The 15,866-nt window shown below is 51.3% G+C and overlaps 1 protein-coding gene across 5 annotated transcripts in view; it reads right to left on the reverse strand.

The window, feature by feature from the left end:
* Positions 1-10,982: 10,982 nt before the first annotated feature.
* The window catches only part of ARHGEF10L (Rho guanine nucleotide exchange factor 10 like), a 150,050-nt gene continuing 145,166 nt past the window's right edge, over positions 10,983-15,866 (reverse strand). For all 5 annotated transcript variants that reach the window (XM_084787943.1, XM_084787944.1, XM_084787941.1 and 2 more), the window contains 2 exons: positions 13,082-13,204; positions 10,983-12,028 (listed from right to left, as the gene is read on the reverse strand). In XM_084787943.1, the coding sequence (XP_084644069.1) occupies positions 11,487-12,028; positions 13,082-13,204 (665 nt within the window). In that variant the 3' untranslated portion in view covers positions 10,983-11,486. The remainder of the gene's footprint in view (positions 12,029-13,081; positions 13,205-15,866) is intronic.

Raw genomic sequence — 15,866 nt, forward strand, 5'->3', positions numbered from 1 at the left:
ACGTGGATGGATGGATGGATGGGTGAGTGGGTGGATCAATGGGTACATAGGCAGATACATAAATGAGTATGTGGATGCTTGGGAGCATGAATGGATGGTTAGATCAATGAGTGGGTAGATGGGCAGATGGACAGATAAGCTGATGGAGGCATACATGGGTCAATGCATCAATTAATCAATCAGTGGATATGTGGGTGGGTGAGCGAATGGATGGGTGGGTGGATCAATCTACCAATTGATCAATGGATCCATGGGTAAATAACGAATAGATGGGTGAGTAGGTGGGTGGATGGATGGGTTGAATGGAAGGAGGAATAGATGATGGATTGATGGATGGATTTATGGATGTATGAATGGGTGGGTGGGTGGATGGATGTGTGGTTGGATGGGTGGGTGGGTGGGCAGATGGAAGGATGGGTGGGTGGGAAGTGGTGGATGGAGGATGGACAAAGCTAACCATTCTCTGGCTGATTCCCAAACCAGAGACAAGGAGGCCGTCCCTGACTTGCCTCACTGTCCCCCACATTGACCGAACTAGAGCCCCGCTCCCTCCCTCTTGGAGGCCACCTTCACTGGCTCGCAGAGCTGCCCTGGCCCCTAACTGACCTTCCAGCTTCTAGCCCTCTTTCCCTGACTTTAAAAAAAAAAATCTAACTCAAAGAAACAAAGCAAGTTCACCATCTAAATTGAGGGCATTCTGCACCTGGGATGGATCATGTTCAGGTGCTGAGACTCTGATCTCCATGCCTTACAAAATTAGCAAGAAAAGGAACCCCAGAACATAGGCTCCATCTGACGGCCCGGGCCACAGTGCCTATGGCCCATCCTTGTCCACACCCGCTTCCTTTGCAGTCTGCAGCAGGCTCAGTGGAGAGCGTGCAAGAGATTACCCCTTCGTCACGCTCTGACACCTTTATTCTCCCCCTCACCCCAGGACACACGGAACCTGCGTCCAGCAGCTCGCCTCATTAAGCAGTCAACACAGGGCTCTGGGAGATGTCTTAATTAGGTGACCATAGTAGCTGGTGTAAACTAATTTGATAAAGATAACAAAACCCGTCGAGCAGAGAGGCCCGTGTGTACAGGAACAGCTGCCCTGAGACTAGAGCTCCGGCACCTAGATCTGGGAGGAGCCTAGGGGATTGCAAGCTGTGCCTTTGGATCCACCAAGCTCCCTGCCAGGTGCATTTCATGACAGAAGGAACTAGGACCTATGTGGTCCTGCAGAACTCTGTACAAGCTTTGGTCAAGGGAGTCAGGTCAGCAGGTTCCTAAGATGCTCAGTTTCAAAAGCTGTAAAATGGTTTGTCAGTGGACATCCTGTTTCCTGGCACAGGTTAAAATGTCTGGAGTGTGAGGAACCCTACCTCCCAGTAAGAAGCAACAGGATGCTGGGGATTAGATTTACAGCCTCCCGTGTGCTAGGCAAGTACTCTGTCACTGTGCTACATCCCAGATCTCTTGTCTTTTTTCTTTTTTTTTTTTCCTTTTATGCTTTTGTTTTTTGTTTGTTTCATTTTGTTGTCAGTATTTTGTTTTGTTTTTTGTTTTGTGTTTGTTTTGAGACCAGGTCTCACTACGATGTCCAGTTTGGACTTGAAACTCTCCTGCCTCAGCCTCCTGAATAACTAAGATCACAGACCTTTTTCACTTCTAACTAGAGGAAAATAAGTTCCCATCCCACATGCCCACCTTGGGCTCCCAACCTTGGGTATCAATTTCGTCCTGGGCCTTCAAAGGGCTAAAGAACTTGGTCGAGATCACCCAGCAGCTAGACTGGAGGTAGAACACTGAAATCTGTTCTTGCATCTGCCCACATGCTAAGGAAGGGCAGCTATGCAGATGGGAGCCTGGGACCAGGTAGAGAGCCCACCCTGTGCCTTTAAGCCTTCCTTCTGGGCCAGCCTGTGTTTGCCAAGACCTTCAGCAGCTGGGCAGAGTTAAGTAAGCTCTGGCTCACACTGGGCATCCACAAAAGATGGGCAGACCACTGGGAGTCTGATTTCCATCGCTTACAGAATTAGCAAGTGGTGGGGTGGGGGTGTAAGTACATGTGCACGGATACACAGCTTGCCACAACTGTATCTCAGCCGAGTCACACTCCTCGCTGAACCTCTGTGTCCCCATCTGTAAAAAGGGACAGTTCCTACTCTCAACACTGTCCCAGCTTGATTCTTTCCCACACTTCCTCCTCAGAGTCACCTGCTCTTAGGTTTTCTAGGGACAGCAGGATGAACTAAAGATAAACATCAGTTAGTGGGACAATGTGTGTGTGTGTGTCTGTCTGTCTGTCTGTCTGTCTGTCTGTCTATAAAGGACCCTGAACACGGCCGTGCTCCCCCCTAGACTGGAATGAGCATGTGGCAACCACTGCTCACCCAAATGACAATGTGAGGCTGAGCACCCCGTCCCCTTGCTATAAACCAGAGAGAGGCACCGAGTGTCTAATTAGTAAAATATTCGATAATTGGTGTAATCTGGTGCTGTTCCCTTTCTGACAGCCCCTGCCACCGCGTCCCATTTCAAGCTTGAGTTGCTGTTCGCATCGTGCTGATAATTGTAATGCTGAGAAGGAGAAATCAAATCGGAGTCGTCGGAAGCTGCCATTAAATTGATTTAGGACACAAAAAGTTAATGGGATTCCCGCCCCTACTCCTCCTCCCCCGCCCCATCTGTGCCTCACAGATTGGCTGCAAGGAGAGGGTACCAGTGGCCTTTGAGTGAGTCCTGGATCCCTCCTCATGGCCTCTGACCTGCTCCAGACTGCAAGACACTTGAGGGCCGTTGCTGTGCTCTGGAAGGCCAACAGGAGAGGCTGACAGGAGGAAAGGACGAGCTCACCTTGAGAAGAGCGAGGTCTATGCTCTCCCTTTCTTCCCTGGGAACTAAGCCTTAGAGACAGAATCTTGGGTCTGTTTGACATCTAGGCAGCTAAAAGTGAACTGGCACAATGCTGATCCCAGCGGTGCAGGTGACAAAATCCAACTCCAGCTAACCAGGGGACCCAGAAATGTGTCTGGCTCAGGAAATTGGGAAAGCCAGAGGGAGCCAGAGGGAGAGTTGTCCCAGAGTTCTTTCCAGGCTGAACTGAACCCCTGAGCCCCTGCACCCCAGCCCAAGGGACTCGGGACAGCTTTTAGAGGGTGGACAGGGCATACCCGCTTCGTTTTACAAAGACTCCCTTTGGGTCTTTTTGAACCACATAGGCAGGGAAACATGCAAATAGATGCAAATGAGACCCTGATTTATGCAAAACAGCCTATAAATGCATGTCCCTGGATTTGCCAAAGGAAAAAAGCCTTGTCACCTAATTTAGCAGAAATAACAGGGGTAGGAGACTATCCTCATATGGGGGCCAGGCCAAGAATTCAAAGGCCTTCTGGGGTGGAGCTGAGGGACCCCTGGCGGTGGTGGCCCTGAACTCAGAGCCCCACAGTCTTACCCTGGTCAAGAAGAGTACAGCCTCACAGTGGTGGTCCCAGCAGACAGGGCTCTTTAACTATTTGTTTATATTTTGTTTTTATGTGTTTGAATGTTTTACCTGCATGTATGTCTGTGCAACATGTGCATGCCAAGTACCCACAGAGCCTAGAAGAGGACATCAGATCTCCTAGAACTAGAGTGACTGACGGTTCTGAGGTACCATGTGGGTGCTGGGAATCAAACCCAGGTCCTTTGGAAGAACAGCCAGTGCTCTTAATCACTGAGACATCTGTCTGGCCTCCCAGACAGGGTCCTTAAAGAGAAGGCTTCAGGGCCCCAGACTCCACCCATGTTGCTGGCCCCATCCACACTTGACCCCCCACCTCACCCCCCACAATTATCACTGCTTTCAACAGTGAATCCCCAGCAGCATTGTCTCCAAGAAAACACCGTCAATCACTCTCTCACAGACGGTGAAACGGGCCAGCTGGGACAGAGCAGCAGGACAGAAGCCTCAACCCTGGGAAAGCAAGGCTCCTGGAACCTTCTCTCAGGCTCAGCTGCAAGAAAGCAAGGGCCTGCCTCCCCTCCCCAGCACTGGGATTATAAGAACATACCACCAAACTTGGCTTTTTCCACGTGGGTTCTAGGAATTGAACTCAGGTCCTCGGGCTTGCAAGGCAAGCACGTTCCCCAGTGAGCTATCCCCGCATCCCTTTTTCAGATGATATTAAGGGAAGCATGTAAAGGATATGGATGCCCTCCAGGCTCCCCCTCATCACAATTAACTTCCTTCATCATGAGACAGCCAGTGTGGTCAGCACTGCTGACAGCCCCAGTGTCCCGGAACTAAAAGACCAGCTAAGGGTTTGCAACTGTGTGAGCCCCCTGTGGCTGTCTGTCCTCACAAGGATCCTCTTGATGCAAACAGAAATGGTGGGGCTGAGAACAAGGCATCCGCAACAAGGAAAGATGCATTGAGCCTGCAGCTCTGGAGCCCTCCTCTGTGCCAAGAGAGTCGCTCTCTGACCTGGGTTTCCTCTGTGAAGTAGGGGCCATCCCGGTACCTCCCACTGGGGACGTTAAACAGTGGACTGGATGGTCTCTTATTGGACCAACTCACATTTACCTAGCTTCAGAGGTTTATGAATCATACGGCCAAGGGTGGGGGAGGGGCAGAATCAAAACCAAAGCCCAGATCACCGGATGTGAAACTGGAGTGTCCACTCCATACCAAGGTCATCCTCCGCTCTTGCGAACACCCACGGGAGCCTGTGGGGTTCCAGCCCTTCAGGGGAAGGGCTAACTGTCTGCCCTGCTGCCCGCTAAAGACAGAAGGACCAGCCAGCCCCTCGCCACTCTCTGGGAGAAGTCCAGGGCTTCTGTTGATGGGGAAAGCTGACAGGAGCTAGCTCGGGTAATTATATTAATCTCCTCAATTTGCACATTCCGGCTACTTTGCCATTTCCCGGGGAAGTGTAAATGAGGCGCTCGAGCAGCGGCCACTGATTAGGTTCACGCCGCTGGGAAGTTTCTGTTGCGTGTCTTATTATCTTGTAACTTCCACAGTTGAGGGGCTTGTCTCCCCCCTACCCGAGACTGGAGTTCACCAGACTAGACAGGGATTTGTCTCCCCTCAGCCTGGAGGTTCTCCTGTTAGAACTGGAGAATCCTCCAAGCGTGCAACAGAGACATGTCTCCTCCATCAGACTAGCATCTCCTCCTGGGCAGAACCCCTACCTTCTCCCATCAGGCTAGCCGCTTCCTCATAGAGCTAGGTGACAAGGCTGTGGCCGCCATCAGACTGGGGCCTTCAAAGAACAAAAGAGCCCTCCCCCACCCCACCCCCCAGCACACTGGGAAGACTCCAGGTCTGTGGTCCCCGCCGGTCCATCAACTGCCAACTGTGACCTTTATAGCCCGCCCACATTCCTAGTGTCACCCACCAGAACACACCATTTTAGAATGTAAAGAAAGCAATCCATTGAGATGACTCAGTGGGGAAAGCACATGTGTCACCAGGCCTGACTAGACGATGATGCAAGGAGGGACCTGATCTTAAGTGTAAGTTTGACCTCTACATGTGCTGTGACACCACACCCCCAAAGTCCCACATACACACATATGCACCCAAAATTTTTAAAAATGTAATAAAAACAGATCTTTAAAAGAAAACCGCCATCAGGCCACAGAAGGCAGGCTGTGAAGACTCCGCTATCTGACTCAGGACATGGGAGTCACGTCTTCTCTGGAATATACATACATTAGGCTAGGGACAAGCCAAAGGCTACATGTTGGTGGCAGCAGAGTCCTTCCCACTCAGAGGGGCTGACATGATGCTGGCCCCAGGAGGATCAGCTGACCTCGTGTCTGAGCCCAGGGTTTGGAACCAGGCCAGTGTGTGAGGAAACACAGCCTCAGTACAGTCCCTGCCAGGACCAGACATAGAGTCAGCTACCATGGGGCACTACAATCTATGTGCATCTAGGATGGTGTCTGGCCTGTGGCCTCCTGCTCTCCTGCCTCCCTTTAGTGCTTCAAGATGCTCTGAGAAAGCAAGGCTCAGAGACTCCTTGCCTGCCTGTTCAGCTGAGGACAACCAGACATGCTAGAGGTGGTCCCTTGTCAAAGACCACATTCGGTACACAAGATTCAGCCCCAAATCTGAGCAGATCAAAGCCCTGCCCACATGAGCCAGCCTGGCTGCCTCCAAGAAGCTCCCTACTGTTCCTTGTGTTCCTTCGCATCACATCCTGCCGAGGACAGGGACTGTCCCATGACAACAAGAATGAGGACCAGAAAAGTGCTTAGTGTAGTAGGGGCCACTTGTCCAAAATCTAAATTCCAGGGTGTGTGTGTGTGTGTGTTCATATTCGTGAAGGAACACTTCCATGTGCAATGTGTGTGCTTGTGTGAGCATGCTGTTATGTGACACTATTCCTGAGGTGACATAAATAACGTTTACCCACAACAGACCAAAGTACAGGAAACTCCAAAGTCCAGCTTAGTGGATCAATGAGTCTTATTAGGGTTACTTACAAGAATATGGGTGACAGGTCACTTTCAGGAGAAGAAATGACTCAAAGACAGCTGCACCACCAAAGCCCAAGCCAGGACAGCATGGTGACAACTCACAAAGCTGCGAGCCTAGAGAACACTGCACAGCCTGCAGGCAAATCAACAAGTTGGAAAAACCTGTCCAGGCAGCTCAGCTGGTCTGGGAGCCTTCTAAAGCAGCTGGGCTTACTTACATAAGAGTGTCTCCCAGCAGTCATTACGTACATAGTCTTAGGGAGGGAGGAGCCTAGTGAATCTGCTCAGCTTCAGGGACTTCCTGGAAATGGTTTTGCATTGTTTACTTCCTGTCTTAAGGAGCTTCTCTGCAGGGTATGTTTCACCTCCCGTTAGAAAATCCTGCTGTTTCATTTCCCTGTAAACATCCTGTGCTTTGCCAAGTTTCTCTTCATAATGGAAGGCTTTAACTTCAGGGGAAACTACTGTACACACAATACATTGTGTGTGTGTGTGTGTGTGTGTGTGTGTGTGTGTGTTGTGTGTGTGTGTATACAGGAACACTTGCATGTGAGGGTGTGTGGACATGTATGGACATATCCAGGGGTTATTTTTAGCCTCTATAAATATCAATAAGTTGATGTCACCCCAAGCCACTCCCCCTCCTAAAGCAATGTCCTTGTGAGTGTGTGTGGTGTGTGTGAAAGTATGAGGTTGCATATGAATGATATGTGAGTGTGTAAGAAAATGTATGTGCGCATCAGTGTGAGTGAACGAGCATTGTGCCTGTGCAGGTCAGTGGGTAGGTGACTGTGTGTGTTGGCCAACAACCTACAAGAAGCCACAGTTTGATTTCGTGTCCCCTGGGTCCACAGGTGAAAGCTATGGCCCTGTGTGACAATACTCGAAGGTCAGACTTTTGGATTCACCTCTTACCCACTGGACAGTCTTAACTCAAACATCGTCCATGGCGCCAAGCTTCCCAGTTTGTCCCGTTGCACTATGGGTTATGTGTGGTTCCTTAAAGGTCGACGTGTCAGTGGAGGTGAGGTGATGGGACACTTAAGAGGAAAGACCCAGTAAGATGTAGTTGGGTCATGGCAGTGTTACAATCAGGAATGCATTAATGCTGGTCTCGCTGAGCGGGTCAGATCTCATGGGCCTAAATCCATTCCTGTAAGAATGAATTATCGCTGAGACAGGCACCCCCTGTGCCCTTATTCTGCATACACAACCACCTTGCAATGTCGTCCGCCACCACATCCTCAGTGGAGCTAGGCTGAGAGTAAAGCAAACCTCTTTTCTTTACAAAATGCCCAGGTCCTCTCTGTTCTCGAAAACTTCTCGAACCCTCCTTCCTGGTGGCTGCTCACTGAGAGAACTCAGTCAGGGTGGCCACTGAGTATACTCACGTGTCCCCAGCCTGAACTCTGGACCCAGTTGTTGGCAGCACAACCCTCCCCAAGGTTGCTGGTCTCACACATCCTGCCCCCCCCCCCGGGACTTTGCAACAAGGATGGCTTGAAAGCCAGTGATGGCAAGGCACAGTGTTGCTTGCTCAGAATCCTAGTGCTTTGGAGGCTGAGGTGGGAGGGTTGCAAGTTTGAGGCCAGCCTGAGCTTCATGGACCGGTCTTAATAAACAAACAAACAAGTGGATGAGTGAAAGAAAGCAAAGCCGACTTAAGACAGATGGGTCACTCTCATATTCTTGGTGGTGAGCCTACCCTTTAGTGGCTGAGCCACCTCTCCAGCTCAGTGGATCATTCTCCACTAAAACCCTCCAGTGACTTCTGTGTCATCAAGCTCTGTCGGTCATCTGTCTCCTATGCCCCTTACTCCCTCCAAAGTAGGCTTGCCCCTACTTTGTCTTCAGCTCTTGCCTGGAATGCTATAGACCCAGAATATTCTCCTGCCCCCTGCTTCCTTCTAGGTCTTTGCTCAGATCCCCCCACCCACCCCTGCCAACCCTATTCAACATCACGAGCCCCCTCCCCACAGACTCGGTCCTTGTCTCTCAGCACCACATCTCTGGTGCTCCAACACTAACCAACACTTCCTTATTCAGCAGAATGAGGGGTGACTGAGGTAGGGACAGCATTTATCCTGTTCACCACACTCTACCCAGAGGTCTTAGCGTGTGCTTAGTGAAGCTGACCTGGCCTGGAGAAGACCCCTGTTCTGAGACACAGAGGCTAAGAAGCTGACTGGACATCACACAGTAAGGGGGAAAGCAGAGCTCGGTAGTGTGGTCTGACTGCAAATTGTCCCTGTTGGAAGAGCTGTATGGCGGCTGAGCATCCTTGCTGATGAACGTCAGTCCTGCTCGACTTTGGATGAGCTTGCTAGACAAGTTAAGTATACCCCATGAACCTCAGATTCTCCATGTGCAAAATGAGGCTGAGTAGAGCAGCTGTTAAACATGGTGAGGACCCAGAACATGGAGGCCTTCTCTCTTGGGTACCACAACTCCCCTCATCTGTAGCCAGAAGGGCAGAGGAGCTGCTAAGCAATGCAGTTGGTTCATTGGAGTGACATTGTTGAGTGACAGTGATTCACAGGCCCATTCAGTCCCTGGGTCCCCTACATGAGCCAGCTGTAAGAAGATGGAACAGGGCTGTTGGCCACCAGCTCCTTCACAAAAAGGGAGGCTTCTGCCATAAACACTTGGGCCCAGGATACAGGGACAGTCACACAGCTGCTGTCGGAGGCTACGACAGTACCTTTCACAGACTCAGCACTGGGGACCCTCCACAAGGCAGTAGTGCCTGTCCCGGGGATTGGAAAGATGGCTCAGAGGTTAAGAGCAGTGGCTGCTCTTCTAAAGGTCCTGAGTTCAATTCCCAGCAACCACATGGTGGTTCACAACCATCTATCTATAATGTGATCTGGTTCCCTCTTCTGGCATGCAGGTTACATGCAGGCAAAACACTATACATAATGAATAAATCTTTAAAAAACAAAAAGAAAAACAAAAAACCAGCAGTACCTGTCCCGATTTCATAGATGAGGAAACCAAGGGACATTCTGGGAGCCACACAGCAGGTGCCTGGCAGAGCTGACCTAGAGGCCAGGCTTGTTCCTTGACCTACACATCTTCTCCTTGCCCATCACAGCCCATCACAGGCCAACAGACGGAACTTGAAAATCAACACAAGCAACAGAAAAGGGAATGTGTATAACTCCTCCACCCCACGACAGGTGGACAAGTGGTGGCGTGGTGGCTCTCCCTTTGATACAAAAATGGAAAACTGAGGCTCATAGAAGACGACTCCCACCAAAACTATAGTGTGGGAGGCCTTCCACTTAGTGGCTCCTGGGTATCCAGTGTCCCCTCTGCCCTACCTAGAGACCCACACTGAACCCCTGCCCTCCCTCCGGCAATGAGTCACCTTTGTATGGCCTGCTTGTCCTTCTGCTCCCTCTGCAGCAGCCTCCCTCGGAGTCTGTCCTCAACCTGGAGACCACACACTTCCTGTGTGTCACCTCCACATCCCTGCCAGCTAGTGTGGTACCTGGCTTTGCGGAATCGTAGGACATGCAAAAAGAATGGATGGATGGGTGGGTGGATCTATAGAAGGCTAGATTCTTCGGGGCTTGTGGAACCCTGGTGGCTTTTCCACTGGGTCCTCAGCCCTTCAGAGGACAGTTCTCAGTCACTTTGTGAGCAGGTCTGGTTAGGAGTTCACCTTCTACATCCACGGAGTTCTGCCTCACGTACCTGGTCCTGCCATCCCTACGTATGGAGGGAAAATCCACAGACAATGGACAGATGCCTAGGCAGATGATGAGAGGAAGAGGGATGGAAAGGTGGATAGGATGCTGCCCTTGCTGGCAGTGGCTTTCTACTTCTTCTCTTTTCTTCTCTTTTCTTCTCTTTTCTCTCTCTCTCTCTCTCTCTCTCTCTCTCTCTCTCTCTCTCTCTCTCTCTCTCTCTCTCTCCAGCAAGTGCTCGGACTCACAAGATGGATGGAGCCAGGAGAGGTAAGAAGCCCCAGCACTGGTCCTTTCCAGAACCCCGCCACAGGCACACCTGGTATCCATCAATGTCTCCAGACTCTAGAACAAGAGCAGCCCCTCCCTGCCCGAGGCCTTGGGCCCCGGCTGCTGAGGAGGCCATGGGCCGCCCTCTTCTCCCTGCCTCATACACCAGACGCCAGGACCTCTCCAGTGGGAGGTGACCAGCCTTTTCCCAAGACACTCCAGAAAGCTCCCAGGAGCCCCTCCTGGAAGATGAGGGGTATGTATCAACATACATACCTGTTCCCTACTCATCCACCCCACAGGGCTCTTTCAGCCACACCTGAAGTGTGGCAAAAAAGATGATGGACCAAATCATTAATATGCAAATTAACTGGCTTGGAATAACGACTGATAACCGCCTTGGACAATGACATCTGGAGTGTGTTCCCTAGTGGCCTCCAACCTGTTCCTGGCTTCAATTCTTCATGTTGGAGCAGGTCGGCCCCTGGTCCGCAACATCCCCTACCTGGCAACAGTTGTTCATTGTGTCCCATCCCCCATCATAGCCCATAAACCCCACAGGGCCCACATATCTCTTGCCTTTTATTCCAGCATCTCCCAGAGACCCATTATGTACAGATTGCATTTATACACATATAATATACATCATATATACGTATTCATATATATATATATATATATATTCACACGCTCGGACACTCACATACACCCTTCCTGGAGGGGCACGGCCACCTCGGAGCTCCACTCAGCCCCAACAAAAGGTTCTAGGTTCAGCAGGCAGTGGTGAGGTTTTATGTTTTTTGCTTCAAAAACAAAACAAAACAAAAAGGCTATATTCTCCAAGTGTGTCCTTCCATTCCCCCAAGACCCTAAAACCCCTCCCTAAAACATCCTGAATTTTTGTTTTCAGAGGTTTCCCCCTGCTCTTCCAAGGCCTCAGTGGAGAGTCCAGGCCTGTCTTGTGGCCTGTGCAGGTCCCTGGTGGAAACCCAGGTATGCCAAAAAGGGTCCCAGGATGTCTGCAGTGGTCCAGCTGTCCTGTGACCTCCACATGGTCGAGGTGGCTAGCTATAGGGCCAGGGGCACCTGCCAGATAAGAAGTGTGCTGTCTGTCTCACTGCATGGGGCCGGCCGCCCACTCAGGCCACCTGAGGCACTGCCAAAGTGGCGGTAGCCTTGCCCGCCAGAGATGATGGCCACAGAACAGATCTCCTTGCGGTGGGCATCACGGGCACAGGGCCGGCTCCGTACCCAGACATCAGGGTCATCGGCCATCTCGTAGATGGAGCCGTCCTCTTCGCTATGCTCCAGAGCTGAGCCGTCAGTGGGTGCTGGCTCCCGCACCGACAGCAGAGCCCCAGGGAGGTGGGCTGTGGAGCGCAGGCGGTACTGAAGCAAGATGCCTTTCTTGCGGGTCAACTCTCGGGCTGTGTGGCTGTCAGGTGCAGGCACTGGTTCGTGAGCCTGCCCGTCTGACTTGTCCTCCTCGGCCTGCGGTCCCTCAGCCTCCTCCTGGTCACTCCGTAGGATGTCAGGAGCCAGGATGCTCATGGCCACAGCCAGGAAGGCCACGGGTCCACAGTGACCATTGAGAGACACCATGCCTTTCCCTGTGAGAAACAGAGGAGAAGGCCCAAGAGAATGGGCATTAATGGAGATACCCAAGTACTTCTGGAGAAACTTCCAAGTGGGTTGGACATTTTCTTCTGCCATCTATGTTGGCACCTCCCCAGAGGCCGTGAGCTCTGTCTATGCCATGGTCCATGGCATGACTTTACAGAGCAGGAGCATCCTCCATCTCCTAGGTAAAATGGCCTCCTCAGTGATAACTTCCTCTTAGCACTACCCAGGAAGCCAAGTCTTGTAACAGACTCTACAGCTCTTCCTTCCGGTCAAGCTCCAGCATCTACAGTGCATCCTGACTGCATCCTCCCAGGGAAACTGGCACCTAGCTACTCCTTGGTCTCTCTCCAACATGGCACCCTTTGCCTGGACCATGGCCGTCCTGTATATTAGCTGCCCCATGCATCCCTGTGTACCACCCCAGCCTGGGTGCCCTCCTTGCTTTGCTTAGTAAGTGCATTATGAAGACAGGACACCTGGAAATATGGGACTCTAGAAAAGGACAAAGGTCTGACATGGTAGGCCCAAGGCTGGCTCCTCCCACCCACCCCTGTGCTCATCAACCGGTACAGGAGACTACCGTCTTCCCTTTCAGGGCAGGGGCAAAGGGGACCAGAGATGCAGTGTCTAAACATCAGGGGTTTTCCCTCACCCTGCTTCTGTTTTACTAGGCCTAGGATCACAAATCAGGGCTGACTGGCTGCCACATATGCCACAGGCCCATGCCCGGAGCCCACACTTACTTCTACCTCTGATGCTCTGCTACAGAGTGGGGCAGCAGGGCCCAGTGGAGCCTCTGCCATTAGTCAGGTGTCTCAGCCATCCCTCAGATTCTTTGGCCAGTGGGAGCTATTCCACCCAGATCAGCAAACTAAGGTTCTGAAGGTAGGAGCAACCTGGGATATCATTACTATGCCCTGGCTAAGGTGGGCTGAACAATACCACAAATCAGGGGGAAGTGCAGATGTCTGACCCCAGTCTCCACGCCCCCATCCTTGAAGCCAAGCTCCAAACTCACCAAGACAGACCCAGAACCTCACCTGTGATCTTGGGAATACCCTCCAGTCTGGGCACAGGCAAGAGGACAATGACACCCTGGTCAGTGCCTACCCAGAGCAGACCCTGGCAGATGAGGAGGCTGGTAATACACAGGTGCTTCTGGCCTGGAGAGAGACGCAACATGAGCTCAGTGCATCTGGATGAGGGAGATGCACAGCCCAGATTCCTCCGGCCCAAGACAGGCTGGATGGTGCAGTGGTTAGAATGTGGGCAGCCAGTCAGACCTCAATTCTCCACGTGTAAAATGAACTGTTGTGAGGACACTGTTGGGTAATGGCACAGGACACAGTGCCTGGTCCAAGTAGGCTCCGTGTGTAGGGGCACAGTTGCTTGGCACACAGGGGCAGTTGGGTTCTATGCAAAGGCCATGCTCAGCAAGCCAGGTGCCTGCAAGCCAGTGAAAAGCAGATGGGGCAGCCTGCAATGGGCAAGGGTAAAGTACAAACTGGCATCAGTGGCATGCACCAAGAGGGGGCCAGGGCAGAGCCGGTGGACAGGACTGCTGCCAGGTTACTCTGGGCAGATGGGTGGATGGATAGATGGATGGACAGATGAATAGATGAGAAGACAGATCCATAGGTGAGTGGATGGAAGGGTGCATTGGTCGGTGTGTCGGTGGATGGATGGATGGATGGATGATGGATGGATATTGGATGGATGGGCAGGCAGATGGATAGACAGGTTGGCAAGTGTGTAGATAAATGGACAGATGAATGGATTGACCAATTGATCAGTGAGTGGATGGCAGGAAGGATGATGGATGGATGGATGGATGGATGGATGGATGGATGGATGGATGGACAGATGGATGGACAGATTGGCAAGTGGGTAGGTGGATGGGTTGGTTGATGGATAACTAGATGAATAGATGGGTAGACAGATGAGAAGAAAGGTGGGTAGGTCAGTAGATGGCTGGACACAGAGAGAGAGAGAGAGAGAGAGAGAGAGAGACAGACAGACAGACAGACAGACAGACAGACAGACAGACAGAGTGGGGGAGAGGGAGAGAGAGAGAGAGATGAGCACAGCTCCGAGACCATAGTCGTAGTAGTCACCGGAGATGCATAGAGTAATATGTAGTTAGTTAAAGGCTCTAAACTAATGTGCTATGATCGTCTCCATCCCAGCTACAATCCCCAAAACAAGAGAGGGCGCTGTGGCTATGCTGCACTTCATATGCCTCGGCCGCCTTTCCCTAAGCTCCTGAGATCCCATGTCCAACAGGAGATGGCACCGAAAGCCTTTGTGTCCTCGTGCCAACCATGGAGAAGCTGGACAAATGGTAAGAGGGTGGAACAGAAGCCCAAAGGACGGCAGAGGTGAGAAATGGCTTCATCTGAGGCCTCATTCTGGGGCTCCTCTCCTCCTTCCGCCTCAAGGAAAAGAGCGAGACACTTCACAAACAGCCCAAAAGAAAAAAAAAATCCTAATGGTGGATAAATATTTGATCATAGAGACTTACTACACAAGGCTCGGCTCACCCTGGCAGTCTATCTGGAGATATACAACTTTTAAAAGCTCAGGCTGTCGGAGAGCATTTTATTAATGACCTGTCTAGTTAAAAGGAGGAGGGAGTTTAGGCTTTAAAAAAAATGCATTAATACCAGTCGGGTACCCAAGAAGAGGGAAGGGTAGGGGGAAGGAAGCGTGATAAATTTTTAACACACCCTAAAAAAAAATCCACACTTAGAGGAAGAACAAATTTATTACTAATTATGCAATTATTTCATTTGGTGGTGTGGGGGAGAAAAAAATACTTAAAAGCCTGTTTTAAATATGTCTAATAAAGAATTTAAAAAATCCTGTTCAGCTTTTCTTCCTCCAGGGCACAATGTGGGGTGGACAGGAAGCCTACCACTGTGGCTAACTCCAGCTCAGCTTGGGGGGGGTCAGGGGGCTCTCTTCAGCTCAGTGCAGCTAGGTACCCTGCTTGGCTAACCAGGGGTGCCCAGGCCCAAAGGAGAACTAGGCCTGTGTATAGCTCGGACCCAAGAAAGCACACCCTGTCTGCTCACATATGGCTGGTGGCTTGGGGAAAAGGTTCAGGGCCGGTAAAAAGAGGCTCTGCAGGGACACGTGGCAATGAGGATGCGAGAATGACGGTAGTAAGTGTCCCTGTCAGGACGGAGACTTCTCATGCCAAGGGTAACGGGTGGGGATGAAGCATTTGACCACTGTTTCCAGACAGAGCCCTCTGACTCTGAGCTACAAATCAGCCAAGCTCTGACTCAACCCTTTGCACCCAGGGAGCAACTGAGGCTAGAGAGAGCCTGTGCCCACCACCTGACCAGCACCGTGACAACGGACAGGCCAGTCACACAGTCTCTAGGTTTTTGCTCACTTGGCTTGGAAAGAACCACACCTCAGGGATGTCAGCCAGGGACCAACCAGAGCTGCGCTTCTCCACCCCCCCAGTGAATCCACCCACAAACCGGCCTCTGACAGCTGAAGCCGCTGCCAACTCTCACTTTCCTCTGCCTCTACAAGACAAGACTCCGAGGATTTTCAAAAGCCCATAAGATTAACCGTTTTTTCCATTGTTCCGTTATCTTGAAATAATTTAGCTATCAAGATAAATGCATACAGATATGATACAGAGAATTTTTTATTGTGTTGTATAATGGATGAAACTGGTCCGCCATCCCACACCCACCCCAGCCCTTCAGGAAACAGTCAAACTGGAGGAAGGGAGAGGAGAAGGCAGGAAAGGGAAGGACCGAGAACAACCCAGAGCTTCTGATGCAGGGGAATGGTGTAGAAGGGATG

Source organism: Acomys minous (assembly GCF_964271855.1).
Source record: "Acomys minous genome assembly, chromosome: 6".
NCBI classification, from domain to species: domain Eukaryota; kingdom Metazoa; phylum Chordata; class Mammalia; order Rodentia; family Muridae; genus Acomys; species Acomys minous.